The following is a 17,803-nucleotide window of genomic DNA, read 5'->3' as shown; positions in this document are numbered from 1 at the left end:
GTTCACTGTGGCCACGTCAAACACCTCTCAGTTAGTGATACACACCTGCAAATGCTGGATACACACCCAAAATGACATGCACAAATGAAATGACCATGTTTCGCTCAGCATGGATTATAACAATGAATCAATAATCAGCACACAATGAAATTAAAGCAGTATTAATTGCTTTTTTTTGGCCAGCCGGGTGCAGTCGAGGAAGCTGCAGAGACGACATTGAATTAAAGTTGTTATTGGGAATCTGCTTGCAGACGGTTGCATATCTACGAGAAATGCACCGATGGATAGAAATATAAGGATTTAATGCATGAATGTGTCATTTTAACACCAGATGTCCATTTTTGTGTGTCTCCGTCCACGCATGTATCCCCTGTGTGTGTGTGTGTGTGTGCTCACACATTTCTGTGAGCAGTGATAGGTTGTTGCCGGTTAGAGAGAACAAGTGTTGCTCTACTAATGTGATTTTACGGCGCGTCCTCTCTTCAACAATACCTTTCTTTTGTCAGCCACTTACCTCGCCCTTCTCCCCCTCTCCTCTCTACCTCATTACGTTGCTTCATTTGTTTCTCATTCATCTTAACCGTCTTTCCATTAACTTACCTTCTATTTATTGTCTCTCATTCCTGCTTTCGTTTTTTCCATCCTTCTCTTACGTTTGATCCAGTTTCTTGCGCTCTTTCTCTGCCTTCACTTGTGTCTATTTTTTGTTCCATCCGGGGTGTGTAGTGTGTAATATATATATATGCTTGTTCAAGAGTGGGAAGACAGGGGGGCCCGCTGACATAAAACACACATTCCCTCAGCGACACAAAACCAAAATGTATGTTTATTTGTTTGTCTGAAAGCTGTGCAGGAGAGCGATTAAGGGAGGAATGGGCCGACAGAAGGAAAATAAAAGAAGTTTGAAGGCAGACCGAGAGCTCGCGAGCAGAGGCGAGTTGTGCCAGGACAGTGATTCAGCACAATGTGAATGACGAATGAATAATGTATATCAGCAGTAATATATATTAGTGGTAATGTAGAGATGTAATGTATATTAGCCACGTATGTCTGAGGCGTCACGTTACTCATGAAAAGATGAGTGTTCTGCATTGAATTGCTCTTTACGAAGCAGAGAACATTCTCAATGCAGTCTGACAGTCTGAGGACAGGGGGGGGCGGAGGCAGAGATGAAAGTGGAGGATAAGAAGGCAGAAGCATTATTATAACTCTTGTTTTTGTAAGCTTGCCATACGTTCTATCAGTAATAATAACTATGAGATGCATCTGATGTCGTGATTTACTGACTTCGACATCTCACTGCAACAAAATGCAAAGGTAAACTTCTGGAGGTCAACAAAAACAGGGTTTTTGTGGTCCGTTAAGTTCCTCTTTAAAAACACTTTGAATGAAACGAAAGTGGAGGCAAACATTTGAAGTTATTATTCACCTGCCTCATTGTTTTAAACCTCCATCACAATTCACAGCCCGACTTCCTCGTTCAACTCTGACCCGCTGAGGGGTTATTTCCATCATTTCATTTGAAGCTATAGCTCAGAGCCAGACCAGTGTGTTTATAACAGGATAACTCTTTCACGTGTGGTGTGGATGTGTACGTTTCCTGTGGGCATATGGGTCACGTGTCCACGCTTCGTGGTATGTCTTTGAATTATGATGCGGCAGCATTTTCATATCCAGTCGTCTCCCTGACGTATTTCATGACATGTTTGATTAATGAGAGAAAAGCTCATCAAGCCACCTTTATGTAAATGCATTCATCACCATCTGACATGAGTTTGCATCATCCTGAGGTTTACATATAACATTTACTCACTTAATTATTTCTCATCTCATCTGCATAAAACGGAAAATAAATGTTTGTGAGCGCATCTGAGAAAAGGGTGAAAAAAATATATATTCGGGAGAAAAGGAGAGAATTAAATATGTGTTCCTAATTGATGTTTAATTAAGAAGCTTGTCCAAAGCATTCGTCTATCTGTCATCCGTGGTGCATCAATCACCCTCTGTGTAAAACCTGGCTGGCACACTGGCCCGTGAAGCGTTCTTGCATCAGCCTCACCTCAGCTGTGTTGGTTTGTGTTTGTATTAGACAGATTTGCAGCCTAGAGGAGACGCACGTTTGTGATTGGAACATTGATCGCCAGCTACATTGGTCAAAGTACCCTTTAGCAAGGCACTTATCCTACTTTGGTTTGAATGGGAGGCTCCAAGGTTTGAGTATGATGTTCAATATATCTGAAGGTTAAAGGACCAGCATATATTTCAATTCTGAACATTGTGTCCAACCATTTCCCAAAGCATTTGCTTTTAGATGGATAAATAAAGGGAAGTAATAGATGATTGACAGAAAGTTATTTCACTTACAGTTAAAAACAAAGCAACTTGCCTCGACTTGAGAAATCTTTGTTCTCGTGAACATTTTGTCAACTTTAATGTTTTATCAAAGTTACATTGTTATTGTGTTGTAATACAGGTATGTGCAGGGACTTAGTTCATGCATTCAAGATTCAAAGTCTTGTGAGGAATTCCCACAACGAACACTTGAAAGACGGCTGCCTCAGCAATTCTTCTTTCTTTTTGTTTGTGCTTTTTAAATATTAGTCATGCAGCAAATCAGTCCAAACATGCACAAACCATCTCAGGGTCAAATAAATACTGTAGACAACTAATGGAAATACACATGCACACTTCAACAAATCATCCTTGGATGGATACATTACATGTGCAAACGAAGATGCATTGGTCCTTGAAGAAACGAGTTCAATGTCCTAAAAACCAATTCCACTCATTGACTTCATCTGTTAGTACATTCAAATAAGGAATTTTCACATCTACAGTACAAGTTACATTTGGATTGGTGTTGTCTCCAGTAATCCTGATATTCTTACCAGAGTGAGTCATAGCACCTCCACCTCTGCATTGATGTTGAAGTGCCAGGCTCGATTATTCAAGTGGGATCTCATGTCGTTTAAGAGATATTTGAAGAGGTCTGTTTAAAAAATGCAGCATCAATTATGAATGAATAATGATAAAAAATACCACCACGACTTCATTTTCAAAGATGTCTTTACAAAGTACCGGCTGCAAAACTCATATCTTTTGTCATCTAGAGACTTTAGAAGGTTAAAGTTTTACTGCAACCACACAATTTGTAACGGCAGGTGTCATGAATTAAAAATAGCAGATTATCTCAATTTCAAATGAAACTTTCATCATGAAATCATTCTTTGAACACAGCTTCTGCCATGCCTGTGGCTTTTATTAGATAAAGCTAAGATGAGTAACGGCTTTTATACTGATCTAGAAGCAGATCACAGCACTATTTCACTTCTTGTCTCGTCTTCACACAGGGACACGCGCACCAAAGCAAGAATGCACCACTCCGCATATATTACACTCGCATAACTCGGTTATGGATGTCTCTTTATTTTGCACCTGCTCACACACATATTATGCGCAGAGATGAAATGAATAGATTTGCGGCCACTTCATTGATGTAACAAGCTGTTACTGGCTGCAGACAATGGGCGGACAAATCCAATAAAAGCTCCATAGTGTTGTCGTGCTCACCCACACACACACTCAGACACACACACGCACTCCTATCTCCGGTTAAACCACCTGATGCAATCCCAGGAAATGGAGACAGTAGTGCTCTCCGAGTTAGCGCCGCTGAAAACGGCTCCAGTCGTATAACTGTCTCAGGGCAGGATTGCATTTTCTTGCAATATGCTGATTAATGATGCATTGTGTCGTTTCACATCGCGTTTCACAGCGCAGAGAGATTCTCATTAACTCATGACACGTTGATCTATGGGCTCAAAGTGTAACACTTTGTCGTACTTTTTTCTCTGAATGGAAGCATGCACAAGCGTTGAACGCGCACACACACACACACACGCGCGCATACTGATATAGTTCGGTAAAAAGAGGCTGAGCAAGGCGAGCAATACGCGTTGGCTCTAATGTAACGAGGTCACGAGTCTGGTTACGAACACTGAGTGCAATCAGTAATCTGATGTTTATGGGTCGGCTTAAAAAGGCAAGACAAACTCTTCTATCAATGTTCCTCGATTGATATAATTATTCCGAGGCCATGTGGAAAGCATAAACTCTCCAGTTCTCTCCTCACGTAAAGGAAATCTAATCTAGAGTTGCCCTTAATTGGACATCCAAGTTCTAGTTCCTTGAATCTGGAGCAGCTTGTAACCTTCATTAACACGTTTTTACCGAAGTATGCTCCCCTCTCATTGGCAACATTTTTGAAAAGTTCACTCACTAATGGCTTTTTTCACACTACATGACTTTAGCCCCCGACACGGACATCTAGCATGCTAAATAACCCAGACCCGTCGTGGGACGTCCGTCAGGGAGCGACACCCAATGAGAGGGCGAGACTCGGGTTGAGGGGAAGCCTGAGCAGAGGTGTGTGCTGTGTGTTGCATTTGCAACATGGACCGTTGCTGTGCCTAGGGTTTGGATGTTTGCATGAACAAACAGTGACTGATCTACATGGTGGAAATAGACTTACGACTGCGATGTAGTTTGGAGATCTGGGATTATATTCGTGGTGAAAGATCTTGTAGTGTGTGACTCCCTGTCGTCAAAACTTTGATTCAGAATTTCAAAACATCACCAGAACTGTAGCAGTTACACCAGATATTACGAGGATTGCGGATCATTACCATATAGATCATGCAGAGAGGTAGAGCTACATGTATTGGCATAGGTTTAATGATCGAAAGATTGATTTTGGGTACAGTATCACATTAGTGCCAACCATGTGATATCTGAAGGTACGTGGCTGTGAAAGTATTTACTAATTACTGTCTTGTTTAGCTTTATTTACTGACGAGTAGCATAATTAGGTCTGTAATTATAGCAGGAGATTAGACAGCCAACTCGAGGGCCTTTTGTTGATTATTGAGACGGTATAGAGACGTTTCAAAATGGACTGTCCTCAGACACTAATACTGTATATATTGCTTTCTAGTTTATGTGGCACAAATGACCAATTACCCAGTGCTTGAATCCACATTGTTAACTGCTGTGAGATGTGCAGTATTATCATTCAAGTCGTCTTAGCGATTGCAGCCACGTAACAAGCCAATGTTGATGCGAGTGTGAGCATGCACAGTTGTTTGTGCTTATGACAATAAGCCATATGGCAATAAGCATAGTAAAGTTAACTGCGTTCGTATTGGACGCTAAAGAGTCTCGGTAGAAAAGCAGACTTCTGGCATCTTTTCAGTTCAGATAAAAGACGGGTCTAACTGTCTAATATGTCTAACTGCTTTAATCTACACAGTGCACAATTCAATTGTTTGAGCCTGTAGCTTTAAACAGTTGATCTGTACTATTTAAATTGGTGCCGGGCTTAGATTAAAGTGCTGGAACATATCCGAGTGTCGACTTCCATGAACTCTTTGTTGAATGTTAAATCTACATTCATCGAATGTGGCGGCGGTGGCCCCGCGATTAGTGACAAGAGCAGTAAATTGACTCCCAATTGGATCCATCAAGGCAGTTCGCCAGTCAGTTAATTGCATTAGCTTCACCTTGCTACACTTCTCTATTGGTTTTTGTTTCCACCAGACGCAGCGGTTGGTTGAGTAAAGCGTTCCTCTCGACCCTGCTTCACAGAGGGTTTTGACTGGGCTTATGGCAGCATCAATCACATTACTGCGGCTGCTACTAGGGTAACCCCCAGGGCACAACAAGACTTTTCAACCTCTCGAAAAACTTGTAGGCCTCAGTGGTATTGTTGGACATGTATCAGCCTCACACCATTAAAATGTTGTGGTTTGAAATGTGTTTGAGAGAAGAAGAATGGCAATGTGTTACATTTTACAATCGGAATAAAAAACTGAGAGATTCATGTGAGGTAAAGGTCATTTTACAGCATGCAGTTTGTTGGTCACTGATAGGAAATAAAGACAATCAAACATAGATTTGGCTGTGATGTTGGAAAACTATAGGTGTGGCCAGAATTTCATAAGCTCTCCCGCCTCTTGGCGACTACTGAGGTGTGAATGTGTGTTGTTGTTGTCCAAGAGGTGCAATTATTCCCTGGAGAAACAAAGGTTACTGTGATTTGTGCAGCTGGTTTCATAATGAAAACTTAATTAAAGGCCGTGATACACAAAACAACATGTCGGACAACTCTGATGAGCAGCAAGTTGTTTATTCATGCCTGGTGCTTGGACACGACTTAAGGGGTCGTTGACCCGCAGCCTCAGTCTGCTGCCTTAAGCAGGTCGTTTTTGTCGTGTGCATCGTGCTCAAACCACGGCCCGCTGATTTCATGAGTGTGCGCTCATGAAATCAGTACAGTATCGCCTCAGTATGACCAGCTGCTGAAGTTCCAGCCAGTGATGTGTGGCCGCAAAGTCTGTGGACGGGCTTCGCAGGAGTTCCGCTTCGGTTTAGAACAATGTGGCTTCACTGGGCCACCGGCATGTGGTCGGGAGTGCAAACAAACAGGAATGGCAAGCATGGTGCTGCAGCAGAATAAGTGCTGTGTTAGAATATAGTGCAGGATTGAACATCAGGGTGACAGAGACAGTCATGTGAGTGTGTGAGGCTGAATAAAAGCTCTTCATTGAGAGAGAGAGAGAAAGTTGTTCTTTCCTCTGCTAGTTCTATCGCTCTATCCCTCTTTCTTGTTGTTCTGCTCCGCGTACACACATTCATTTTCTGTCTGCCTTCCTTTCCTCCACATACACACGCGTGGCCGTGTCATATTTACTGAGCAGCTCTGTTATCCAGGTATTGAGAGGCGATGATGAGTCAAACTCAGTGATCAGCTGACACACTTCCCGCTGTGGCTCTCACACATACACACAGTCAACCACCAACAACAAACACGAATACAGACATGCATCCGAAACGACCCGACAGCCGTCTATAACTGTGCATTGGATTTCATTCTCAGGACCCCATTCATTCCTTATGGATTCTCATATTGATTAAGGAGCCTCTGGTATTGTTAATTCAACTCAGCCCAGACAGGTTTTTATTCAGCTGGTGTTGCCTGAAGGTGACTGCTACTTGTAAGTGGGTGAATAAAGCCTCAGCAAAGGCAGTGAGGGGGGGGGAGACAGAAGAGAGAAGGGCAGAAAGAAGCAATATGAGAAAATAACACACAGAGGGACTGGAGAGGGGAACAAGAGGGAGGAGGAGAATAAGGCAGAGATGGGAAGTAGGGATAGAAAACGCAAGCAACAACAAACATCTATTCAGAAAAGGAAGGAGCAATATGAGGAGGAGAAAAAGTGTGGACTTCATATGCAGTTCCACTCGTCCACTCCTTCATGAAAAACAGAAATGAATGTCGCGATCAATTACTTATTTCCACCCGAATGCATCAAGGAGGTTTTTATTTTCACTCCATTCTTTTTTTCATTAGCTCATCGCGCTAATGAGTCGTTACATAAAACCCTCTCGATAAATTGCAACGAGGAGGTTATTCGCGTGTGTGTCGGTGTGCATATACCCTTGTGTGTACTATATGCATCCATGTTCACTGTGCATGCCCACAAAGCATGAAGGCCGATACATTTGTTTCATCGCCAATTGATGAGCTTAAACATGATTGTGCAGTAATTAATTAGGCTGCAGTAATGGGATGAACCACATCGCCTCAGAAAACACACGAGAGAGCATTTAAATGTTGCGCGGAACAAAAAAGAACACAACAATTCCGGTTAATTGCGTAGAATTTAACTGCAGTATACAAATAGCCCTCAACTTATTGCCAGAAAGAGGATGAAGTATATTTTGTCTTCTCTGAGCACTTTCTTCCCTCTCGCTCTTACAAGGAAATGCCATTATCAGTGGTTCATAAGATGTAAAGAAGGAACTTTGCTACCAGGGTGAGAATGGACTGAGAGGCGTTATTTGTCATTGTCACTGTCTGATGCTCAACCTGTCTTGCACAAGTACTTTTTCCTGTTTCATTTCCCTTTTCCTCCCTTTTAACCCTTTAAAGTTTGTTGTCGCGTCACCCCTATTTGACTTCCTTTCATCTCTTTTTTTCTCACCTTTTTCACTTCCTCCTATACTTTGGTCTCCATCTGTAATTGTCTGTCGTTGCTCGATTTTTCACATGGCAGACGTTTTTATGCTGCACATGCTGCACAGTCCTGGAACACACACTGTAGCTGGACTGTGTTTGATGTCCTGGACAGAGTTCCCTGCCCTGATCGCAACTTAAATTCAAAAACGGCTCCCCCAGCAATGATGCATCTCCTTTTTATTTCACTCCTTTTCCCTTCCAACCACACTCTCTCTCTCTCTCCTTCTTCCCGACAGGCTTGGAAAAAGTTGGTCGTGATTCCAGTTATGAGCAAGAGGGGAAGGTTCAGTTTGTGATGGATGCGGTGTACGCCATGGCCCATGCTCTGCATCGCATGCACCGGGAGCTCTGCTACGGATACCCGGGCCTCTGCCCGCGCATGGCCGGCAGCATCGACGGCAAAGAGCTGCTCAGCTACATTCGTGCTGTCAACTTCAACGGTGAGTTACACCCCTGGAGACACATGCAGACTCACGCAGACTCACACACAGCTGGCAGAACATTTTACGAAGCAAAAATTGACTCTTGCCACGTTAACAATAATTCGGCTGTGTTACGCCTTCAGTTAAAAAAGGACAAATTACAGCCGTCAAATGCTGACACGTTGCTCAGTCGTCCTGTAATCTTTATCCACCTTGAGTTGACTGATTCAGCTCAAGCTTTAACAAGCTAAGCCCAATTCTGCCTCTAATTTGGCTCATCCTTATCATAAAAACATGCCGTATGGCATTCTTTTCTCTGTCAAAAATCATTAATCTCACTGCTTTCCCCCAGATGTATTATCGGCTTATATTTTGCTTATGTGCTCTCGTATCACTTTGAACCTGTAGTGCTCAATATTTCATTTCCTTTCTCTCCATGACTTCCTACCAATGTTGACAACATTAAGTGGGTGAAAGACATTTATAATTCCGTTTTAAATAATATCAGACGCCTCATTTGAATATTCTCTTATTAATCCATTTTTCTCCGCGATGTGCCGGTAACCTGCTTTTCTGTCTCCTTTTCATTTCCTGTGTTAATTCTGTCAAGGACTGTGTGGAATACATATGGGTTCGGGAGAATGAAAGCAAGGGAGTCTTATTGTGAGGTTACAGGAACGCTTCTCTGATTTTAGTTTTAGAGGCACGATTGAAATGGCATGAATGTATCAGCGTCGGGAATGTCGAGCAAAATATGTGTCGCTGCTTGTTGTGTACCTGTGATATCTCTGTCTGTCATCGCCAGGAGTGTCGAAAACCAATTCACAGACAGGCATTGATTGCTGTTTCAGACTGCGACAGCAGGTTTGTGCTCAGGTGTGTTCTCTATATAGCTGGCCTAGAGGGTAGAGAAATCCCCCCATAACCACAGGGTCAACAACTTTATACCCCTATGAATCACTAAAACCTTCTCTCTTCCTGAAAGTGCCTGTTTAAATCAAGCAAATCGAAACGTCTAAAACATAAAAAAACAAATATGTGGAATGGTCCTGGAACATTGAGACAAAAGATGCAAGAATGAAACAGTTTAAAAGGCCTCTCGCAGGGACAGATAAAGGGTTTGCTGGCTGGCTCTTTGTTGCAGTTACTCGCATCTGGTTTGTTTACATCGACAGCAGCCTGCAGGATTTAAAGCTTTTAAGCCTGCTACTTTATTTGTGTTCATGCGTTCATGCCCGGGTGTATTTGTGTGGTCCAATTAAAAGTAGTTTTGTTATCGACCTGTTTAGGGTCGGCATGACATTGATAACACTAAAGAAGAAAAGGGGCAAAGATGGAGGTAGTTATATCTCTCTTTGTGTGTGTGTGTGTGTGTGTGTGTGTGTGGCACATAACGAGAGGTAGAGAATAAGTTATAGTTTCCGGATCATGGATTCTCTATCTCTCTGCTCTTTCTGGATCCATACAAGTACAGCTTTCGAGTATAGCTACATAAAGAGAACAAGACTGAGTGAGGGGGAGAGGATCATTTCAAGTCATTAGGGCAATGATTGTTTTCAAGTGAAACCTACCAGGCAAGAGTGACAAGAACGGGAAGGGAGGTGCAGGAAAGCAATATGGACATTTGGCAAGTGACTATGAAGTAATTAGGCAGTGGTTATTCGGAGGTGTTTAACCCTTTGGAATTTCAAGATGGACATCCCCTCGAACAAGATTGGTATCCCTAAGACTTCCTCCTCTTCATGTAATATGGTTAACGGTCATAGTTATAGCTCACTGATTTTGATAAATCGTGAACATTCTAAAAGTTGGCATATTGTGCAGAGGTGTCGTTCAGCATTCAATCATTTATGCAAACAGTGATGCATGCACGTGAAGCTGCGTTTTCCCCATTTCCGTTCGGAAATTGTACAAGGCAAAATATGCAATGAAAAAACATATTTGAAGATTAAATATTAAAAGAAATATATCTTCATACAGTGAGTTTTCAAAAGCATTTGGTCGACTTGTCCTTCTCTGATTGACAATTTCATCAATGTGTGTGTTTGTGTTGTTCGTAACAAGTGTATGATTTGATGGAATATACTTTTGTTGTTTGGAATGTCAGCTCAGTCTGGTTCAGATGCTTTTCTTGTCTAACCAACACACACACACACACACACGTTGCGGTCGCCCACACGGTTTAACTTGGCCTCTTCACATTCCCCTGGCTTTGTTGGTCATTAATAGATCCCAAAGTAGCTTTACAAGCACAGCCGTTGCTAATGTTTATTGCCCCATCACTCTTTTACTCGCTTGTTGCTGTGTACTATCCTTTTCTTGTTTCTTTCTTTCATGTCTCTGTCCTTCACTGGCTGCCTCCTTTTGCTGCATCGTCCTCTCTATTGTCTGCCTTTCACCATCCCTCTCTTCCCTCGTCTTCTTAGCTTCCTGTCGGGCTCAGTCTGCTCTTGTGTTCTCTTCCTCTCTCCTACCACTCCTACTCCATAAATACATTGACTCATCACTTCATTTCATCAGCCTTTTTCAAATTATTTTCAGTTTACCCTTTTTTTAAAGGATTGTCACATTTTTGTGGTGTATGCGTTTCTTGTAGAGTGTAGTGTGTCTATTTTTCTGAAACCACTTAGCTTTTGCATTTTAGATCCCTACGCATATTTTAGTGTCGGACAGACACCTTTCTTGGACATGTTTACAAGTCCCATTTGTAAGTCCAGATCTAACAAATCAAAGTCCACTTCTTCCTTCCTCGCCTGCTCTTTAGTGTAGTGCGATGTCAGCTGATGGAATTGCACACAAGGGTACCGTTTGTGATCTTGATTTCCCTTTATGATTGTAATATTGTTTTATACGTTTTGGATGGGTTGGTAAGCAAAGTCAGAACAGGAGAGCTTTGTCCTCCACACAAGTGTGTGTGTGTGTGTGTGTGTGGGTGTGTGTGTGTGTGTGTGTGTGTGTGTTTTCATGCAAGAAAATACTCTCATTGTGAGGTTATCGCTGCCAGGTTATATCTCCTGCTGGGAGCCAAGATGGGCTTCGCCATGGGAACCGTCTTGCACTAATTAGAGGGGAGATGATAAACTCTGTAGCTGCCTGCACAACCTCAGGGAGAAAGAGAAGTAGGGGATGATGAACTCATAATGACCTCAGAGAGACACACAGGGAGACGGCACTAGAGGAGTAACTTTTGCTTGAAGATGACGAACTTGGACCAGGCATTAATGATGGAGAGAGGAAGAGGGAACGAAGGAGACAGAGGGGCTTATGGGAGTGGAGATGGCCTTGGAGGGAGATGGAGGGAAGAACATGTGAAGAAGAGAGGAGGGTGTGGTGCAGGTGGAAGGGAAAGAAAACATACATGGAGAAAAAAAGATGGAGATCTGGCTTTGTGTTGACGTAGAGAGAGATAGATAGAAGGAACACAGATGTGAAAAGTCCTCTACCATGCCTTCATATGGCAAGGAAACAAAGGATGGTCCTAGTAAGAGTGGAATAGAACCATGCAACCATGCAAGTTGTGGACTATAGCTGAGTACAATTAAAAGGGAAGAGATGGAGAGACACAGAGAAGATGTGCTGAATGAGATATAGCTCACACTTTACCAGGGCATCGTGACCCTGAGAAGAAAGAAACTTTGGAGAAAACAATGAGAACGATAAATGTTATATCGTATGGCATTAGAAAGAAAGGGATGGGAGAGACAGACTCTTTAACTTTAAGTTCCAATCTTGAGAGAAAGATAGCAGAGGAGACGGGCAAATAGAGACAAATTGTGAAACAGTGGTCGTAGGAACTCAAACTCTCCTGGGTCGGGGCAACCTTGGGAAGGAGAAGATGGAGCGAGGAAGACTGTCTGACTTTCATCCAAAACAATATGTCAGAGGAGGGAGATGTCTGACTGATGATGAAAACAGGTCATCTCCAAAATGCATTTGAAAATACATGTTTGTTTTTTTCTCATTTGTTTTGCAACTGTTATTTGATAAACAACAGGTATGGTCACAACCCTCAATTCAAAGCGACACTTAAAGAGACAGCACCTGCGTAGTGTGATTGGCTGTATTGATACAGAAGGTAGATGATAATAGTCCCGGCTGTAGAACCTGGGCTGTCTGAGTCACTCGGCATGACAGAACGGCATACAGAGTAAGCCGTTATCTGAGGGCTGCACACTGAGGCAGTCATGGAAATGTGTATCACTGAACTGTAATGGGGTCTTTACATAACAGGACATTTTAGGGAAAGAGGCTTTAGAGCTGCAACTTTGATATCCAATTACTCATTTTAGTCATTTTTAGAGGAAAAAAAGCCAAACGTGTGCAGGTTCTAAATATTCAAATATGGGGTCATACACATAAGTGACATAAATATATTTTGCGTTATTGACATTAAACAAGCTACCTCAATGCATTATTCCAAGCAAGGTGTTTTTGCAAAATTGTTCTGACATTTTATACACAATTATTTCTCAATTGCTAAAAGAAAATTGGCAGTTAGTTGCAGCCCGTATATGCTTTCTTTTCAGATAGATGAGGTCATTGATACCACACGTCTGTTACCTTGTTTCTGCCCATTGCACATTGAGGTAGAGGCATGAGACGATTAGCATAGTGTAGCATAAAGAATGGAAGTCGTGGAAAAGAGTTAGCCTGCCTATGTCCAAAGTTTAAAAGGTCTGCGTGTAAACATGTCTAAAAGTCGCTGATTAACACCGTGTATCTTTCGGTTTAGAGGGGGTTGCGCAGTGTAAGTATGTCTGGTACAGAGGGTTGTAGAAAGCCAGGCTCACTGCTTCCAGCCATCGTGCTAAGCTAAGCTAAGCTAATCGCCTCCTGGCTCTGGCTTCATTCACTGAATACAATTTTTTGATATGAAAACAGAATAAGAAGAGGCAGATATAAAAGCAATCAAACAGAACGCCAACATGAACGCAGTAGAGAGGCAGACATGTATCCGCGCAGACACAAAAACAACCTGGGATTGGAGTCGAATCGAGTTTGAGGAACCGAGAGACGGGAATAATAATTTGATATTGCATATCCTAAGACACCACTAAATCGCACATCTCTGCAGCTTGTTTTTGACACCAAATACATACACATCTTGTCATGAATGTGTTGCTGAGGGAGATCAGATTTAACCGGATGAAGCTGCGGAGACAGAAAAATACAAGCACGCCTAATCTTCTGAGAGACAGAATTGTGCAGGCTTTAACATACATGACATCCTGTTCTGTTGGGATGGATGGAGGTACCAATGGATGAATAATGAACAGTGGAGGGTTATGGATGTATTGACTGTATGAGCCGCTGTATCTGTGTGTGTGTGTTTATGGCTTTGTCCTTTTGAAAGGAAGAGTTGAAAACCGTCCAGGCTGTTTTGTCTCTTTTGATCACTTTTATTGTGGCCCTCTCCCTCTGTTTTTATGGCTTTTGTTTTCACTTTCACTCTCTTTCCTTCCCCCCCCCCCCCCTCAGACTGCAGCAAACGCAGATCACGACACAGATGGAGGCTTCTTAAATGAGTTTTCTGTAATTACTGGTTTGTGTTTTACAATCTGCTTTCTCGCATTAGTTGGTTCGTCTGAATAAAGTGTGCAGTTTGTCTTCAGTTAAACATTCGTTTTTTTACTCCTTCACGACAGTCTTTCTTTTGTTCTGGTCCTCCCTCTCCCTCTTAATCTCACTTTCACTATTTCGCCAATGTTTCATTGTTATTGCCAGTAAGATCGAGATCCTCTTCAAACATGTAATGTTTCTTTTGCCTGTTCTATCATCTGCTCTGTTTCTCTCTGACAAATCTCCCTGACTGCCGTTTTCCCTACTCAGCCGAGGCATAGTGATAACAGCAAATGCTGATGAAAGCAGAGAGGTTTCAGGGGTAAGGATGGACAGACAGAGGGAGAAGGGGAGAGCCAGAGCACTTTGGAAATACGCATAGGAAAGGATGGGAGAAAATGGGTCGTTTTGAGATAGAGAGTGGTGAGATGAAAGAAGGCTAGAAGGTAAATAGAGAGAGAGGAAGGAGAAACAGCTGCTGAGGAAGCAGGGAGGGTTGGTCATCAGGAACTGGCTCGCAGGAAGCTGCAAACAGACTGCAAAAAAGAGTCAATTTATGTGATCGGAAAATTCAGAAAGGAGAAGAAAGGAGTGCGGAAATAAGCCATGGAGGTCTGGATTCAACCAGCTGCTCAGTTTCAGGTACTTCCTCCACCGGAGACTATTATTATGAAACTGGCATTATTTTGTGGGATGAGTTCCGGCTTTATTATTACTTTTCTTCTGTCATTTCTTATTCTCTTTCACTGTCCGCCGTCTCGTTCTCTCACACAGATGGGAGCCTGCTGGCGAAAGCTCAGAACAGACACGCACGGACCCATGTTTTATTAATGGCTGCTGCGTTTGTCGTCCTTGCATCCATCTCCCCGTCGTAAACATTTAGACTCTTGGTGTGAAGACGTGCTATTCACCCTTAGTGTTGCCAAAGTGAACCAGGCAAGGCTCAGGGGCTTGATAACAGCCCTTCTGCTTCTTCCTCTCTAACCTTTTCTCTCCATCCATCTCTCTCTTTTTATACTTCTATTGTCTCACTGTCGCTCTAGCTCCAGTAACAGGGGGCGGTTGTGTTCATACACTCTCGGCCCCTCTCCTTCCATCTGTTTCTATCTCTATCTCTGTCAGCCAGGGAGGTTTTAAGGCCTATGCTAATAGACATTCTCAAACAGTTCTGTAGCTCCCCATCCATTTTCTCCCCTTTGTCTGTCAAACGAAGAAAGTTTGGAGTCTTTTCAGTTTGCCAGATATGTGATATTCGCACATATTCTCCCGTGTTCACCCTCATTTTCCCACTCCTCTTTTGCTTTTATCCGATCCTTGTGTGTGTGTGTGTGTGTGTGTGTCTATCTTACTCTGCCACTCATTTGCCTCCATCTTTCTTCTTCTTCTCTCTCTTATTCTGCCTCTCTGCAGCCGTTAGAGTTGCTGGCTTAATATTGAGGCTTTCCTGATGCCGCGCTCACTTGTATCCTTGTAACTCTTATTCATTTCTTCTCTTCAGATTGAGATGGATACGACTGACATTGAATGTACCGAAACGTAGCGGCAGAGCAAATCAAGTCTTCATCTACTTCCCTGTGCCAGTAGTAGCGTTCCACTCTCATTCTCCTTTCCGCGGGTTTGTCTCCGTCTGCCAGTCCATTTCAGCTCGATTTAAATTCACCGTGGCTTCATTGCATGACATCTTCTCACGCGTTAATCGATATCCTGTTGCATTATTATAGCAAAAGGTGAACTTCCCTTGCAAATCAAGAGGGAAAGCTGTGGGGAGTTGTGGGTTTCTCTGAAACCCTCTGACTCTGCAGGGAAGCTACAGAGCAGCACTGCCTCTGGGCAGGCAGGGAAACATCTTCTTGCTCAGGGACACTTCAGCAGAGCTTATGCCGGTGTCACCGTGGTGCTTTGCAGTTGCAGTGAGAGAACCTGCGGAGTTGAACTTAAGTCTAGGAAAACGTACGCTTGCACTTCCAAACTCGCATCCTTCAACTGGAAGTGTCAGCCATTCTCACCACGCTCAAGCTGTCTAATCCGAGTACTCAACCTCCCCCGAATTAGAAGTGAAACTCGTGGATTTCACTGTTATTTCCCTCGGAGGGGAGTGAGACAATTCATTGTGTGAACTAAGTCTGCCCCCTAGCCTTTTTATAGCACTTCCTGTGTGATTTAGCAACTTGTCAGCTTGCTTTAGGTTATGCAAAATGAATAACAATGTGAAATTAGCTTTAGAATAATTGACTCTGTCCTCACAGAACAGGTATTTTAAAGGTGGATTACTGACTATGTAATCGGTAGTTACAGTAAAAACATGTGTGTTCTGTGAAAGGTCATTTACAAAAGACTGTAATGAATAATATATAATTGTTAAGTTTGAATTGGTTCTGGCAAGAAAAGTTGAAAAAGAATTACCACAATGCATGATTTATTTAACAATGCCTGCCAAATGCTGATTTAGCGATATGCAAATAACGTGAACACGATATTGCACGGAAGCTTAGAGGCAATTTCACAAACATCCACTTGACCTGAATGATGAACTAATTTAGAATTCGGTCGTGACTGTGACTCAAGAATGATTACGACAAAAACACAACAAAACCCCCCCACAAAATGATGTAGGCCAGTAAGCCTGTCCATGTATCTCTTGAACCAAAACATGAATCAGAACTGATGAGATGTTGTCAGCTACCCGTTTCCCCAAAATATTGGCCGATGCTGCCAGCTCCCGTCACGCTAAGTGTGTTTTGCAGTAATTGCTGCTGCTTTTAAAACCTGCGCCGTCTTCATCCAGCCGACTCAGAAAGTATGAACAAATGGTACAAACACCATGGGATTGAATTATCATGTTCTACTCAAGGTACCCACTGCTTTCAGAGCAAATGGTCTGTTTTTGTGCTGCACAATTGAAAGTACCTGCCAGCATGTCTCTGCGCCAAAGATGTAGTTGCTGCGTCCCTAACTCGCTCTAATGAGGCGTGATTGGGGCAAAGGAAAAACTAGAAGATAGTCAGCCAACAGGAGACTGATGAGGTAAATATGACATGTTCATCACTGGGTGAGAAATAAACCTTTTTTTCAGACCAATCAAGTGAGCTCAAATAAAACAGGGCAGGCCCTTGTTGGTGAGCCCTGTATAATCTCTGATGACTTCCATAACTTAATTGCCTCTAATTGTTTTTGTTACCGTTTATTTTGGTTTTCCAACTTATTGCTTCCTTTCATTTTATACTATAAATGAGTGCAAGGAAGGCAGAATGGAGGGAAATTGAGGGAGAGAGGGGTGGCCTGGGGGGGGGGGAGAAGAGACCAAAACTGATTAAGATGGGTTGAAAACAAGGGACGAAGGGTGTCAATCAAGGAATTGATGAATTAGTAAACAGAGGAAATAGGAAGACAGGAAAGGACAGAAGTGTGGGACCAGATAAAAAGCGAGAGTTGGTAGATTTAGGAATATAAAGTAGGAACAAAGATGAGAGATGAGCAAAGAGATGATCATAAAAAAAGGACACTGCAGTGAATGACAATCGAGGAGAATATGAGAAAGAGGATTGAAAGAAAATGTGGCGGCTGTAGTTTTCACTCTGTTGGGCACGACTATGTCCTGTGACTAACCCTCACCCTCTCACTTGGATGAGGTAAACAGAAAAACCCATTTGTGTTTCATGCCTGCTCATTTCCCAGAAAAAGGAGAGACGATTAAAAAGATATGAAGATCCGGAGGACAAGAGGGAGGGAGAGGAAGATGAATTGA

General features: G+C 42.7%; 1 protein-coding gene across 3 annotated transcripts in view; it reads left to right on the top strand.

Moving 5' to 3' along the window:
• Positions 1 to 17,803, top strand: part of grm8a (glutamate receptor, metabotropic 8a) — a 158,800-nt gene that overhangs the window by 116,927 nt on the left and 24,070 nt on the right. For all 3 annotated transcript variants that reach the window (XM_079294633.1, XM_079294634.1, XM_079294632.1), the window contains exon 6: positions 8,314 to 8,517. In XM_079294633.1, the coding sequence (XP_079150759.1) occupies positions 8,314 to 8,517 (204 nt within the window). The remainder of the gene's footprint in view (positions 1 to 8,313; positions 8,518 to 17,803) is intronic.

This window comes from Melanostigma gelatinosum (genome assembly GCF_949748355.1).
Source record: "Melanostigma gelatinosum genome assembly, chromosome: 22".
Taxonomy (NCBI): domain Eukaryota; kingdom Metazoa; phylum Chordata; class Actinopteri; order Perciformes; family Zoarcidae; genus Melanostigma; species Melanostigma gelatinosum.
This window is presented reverse-complemented; position numbering and strand designations above follow the sequence as displayed.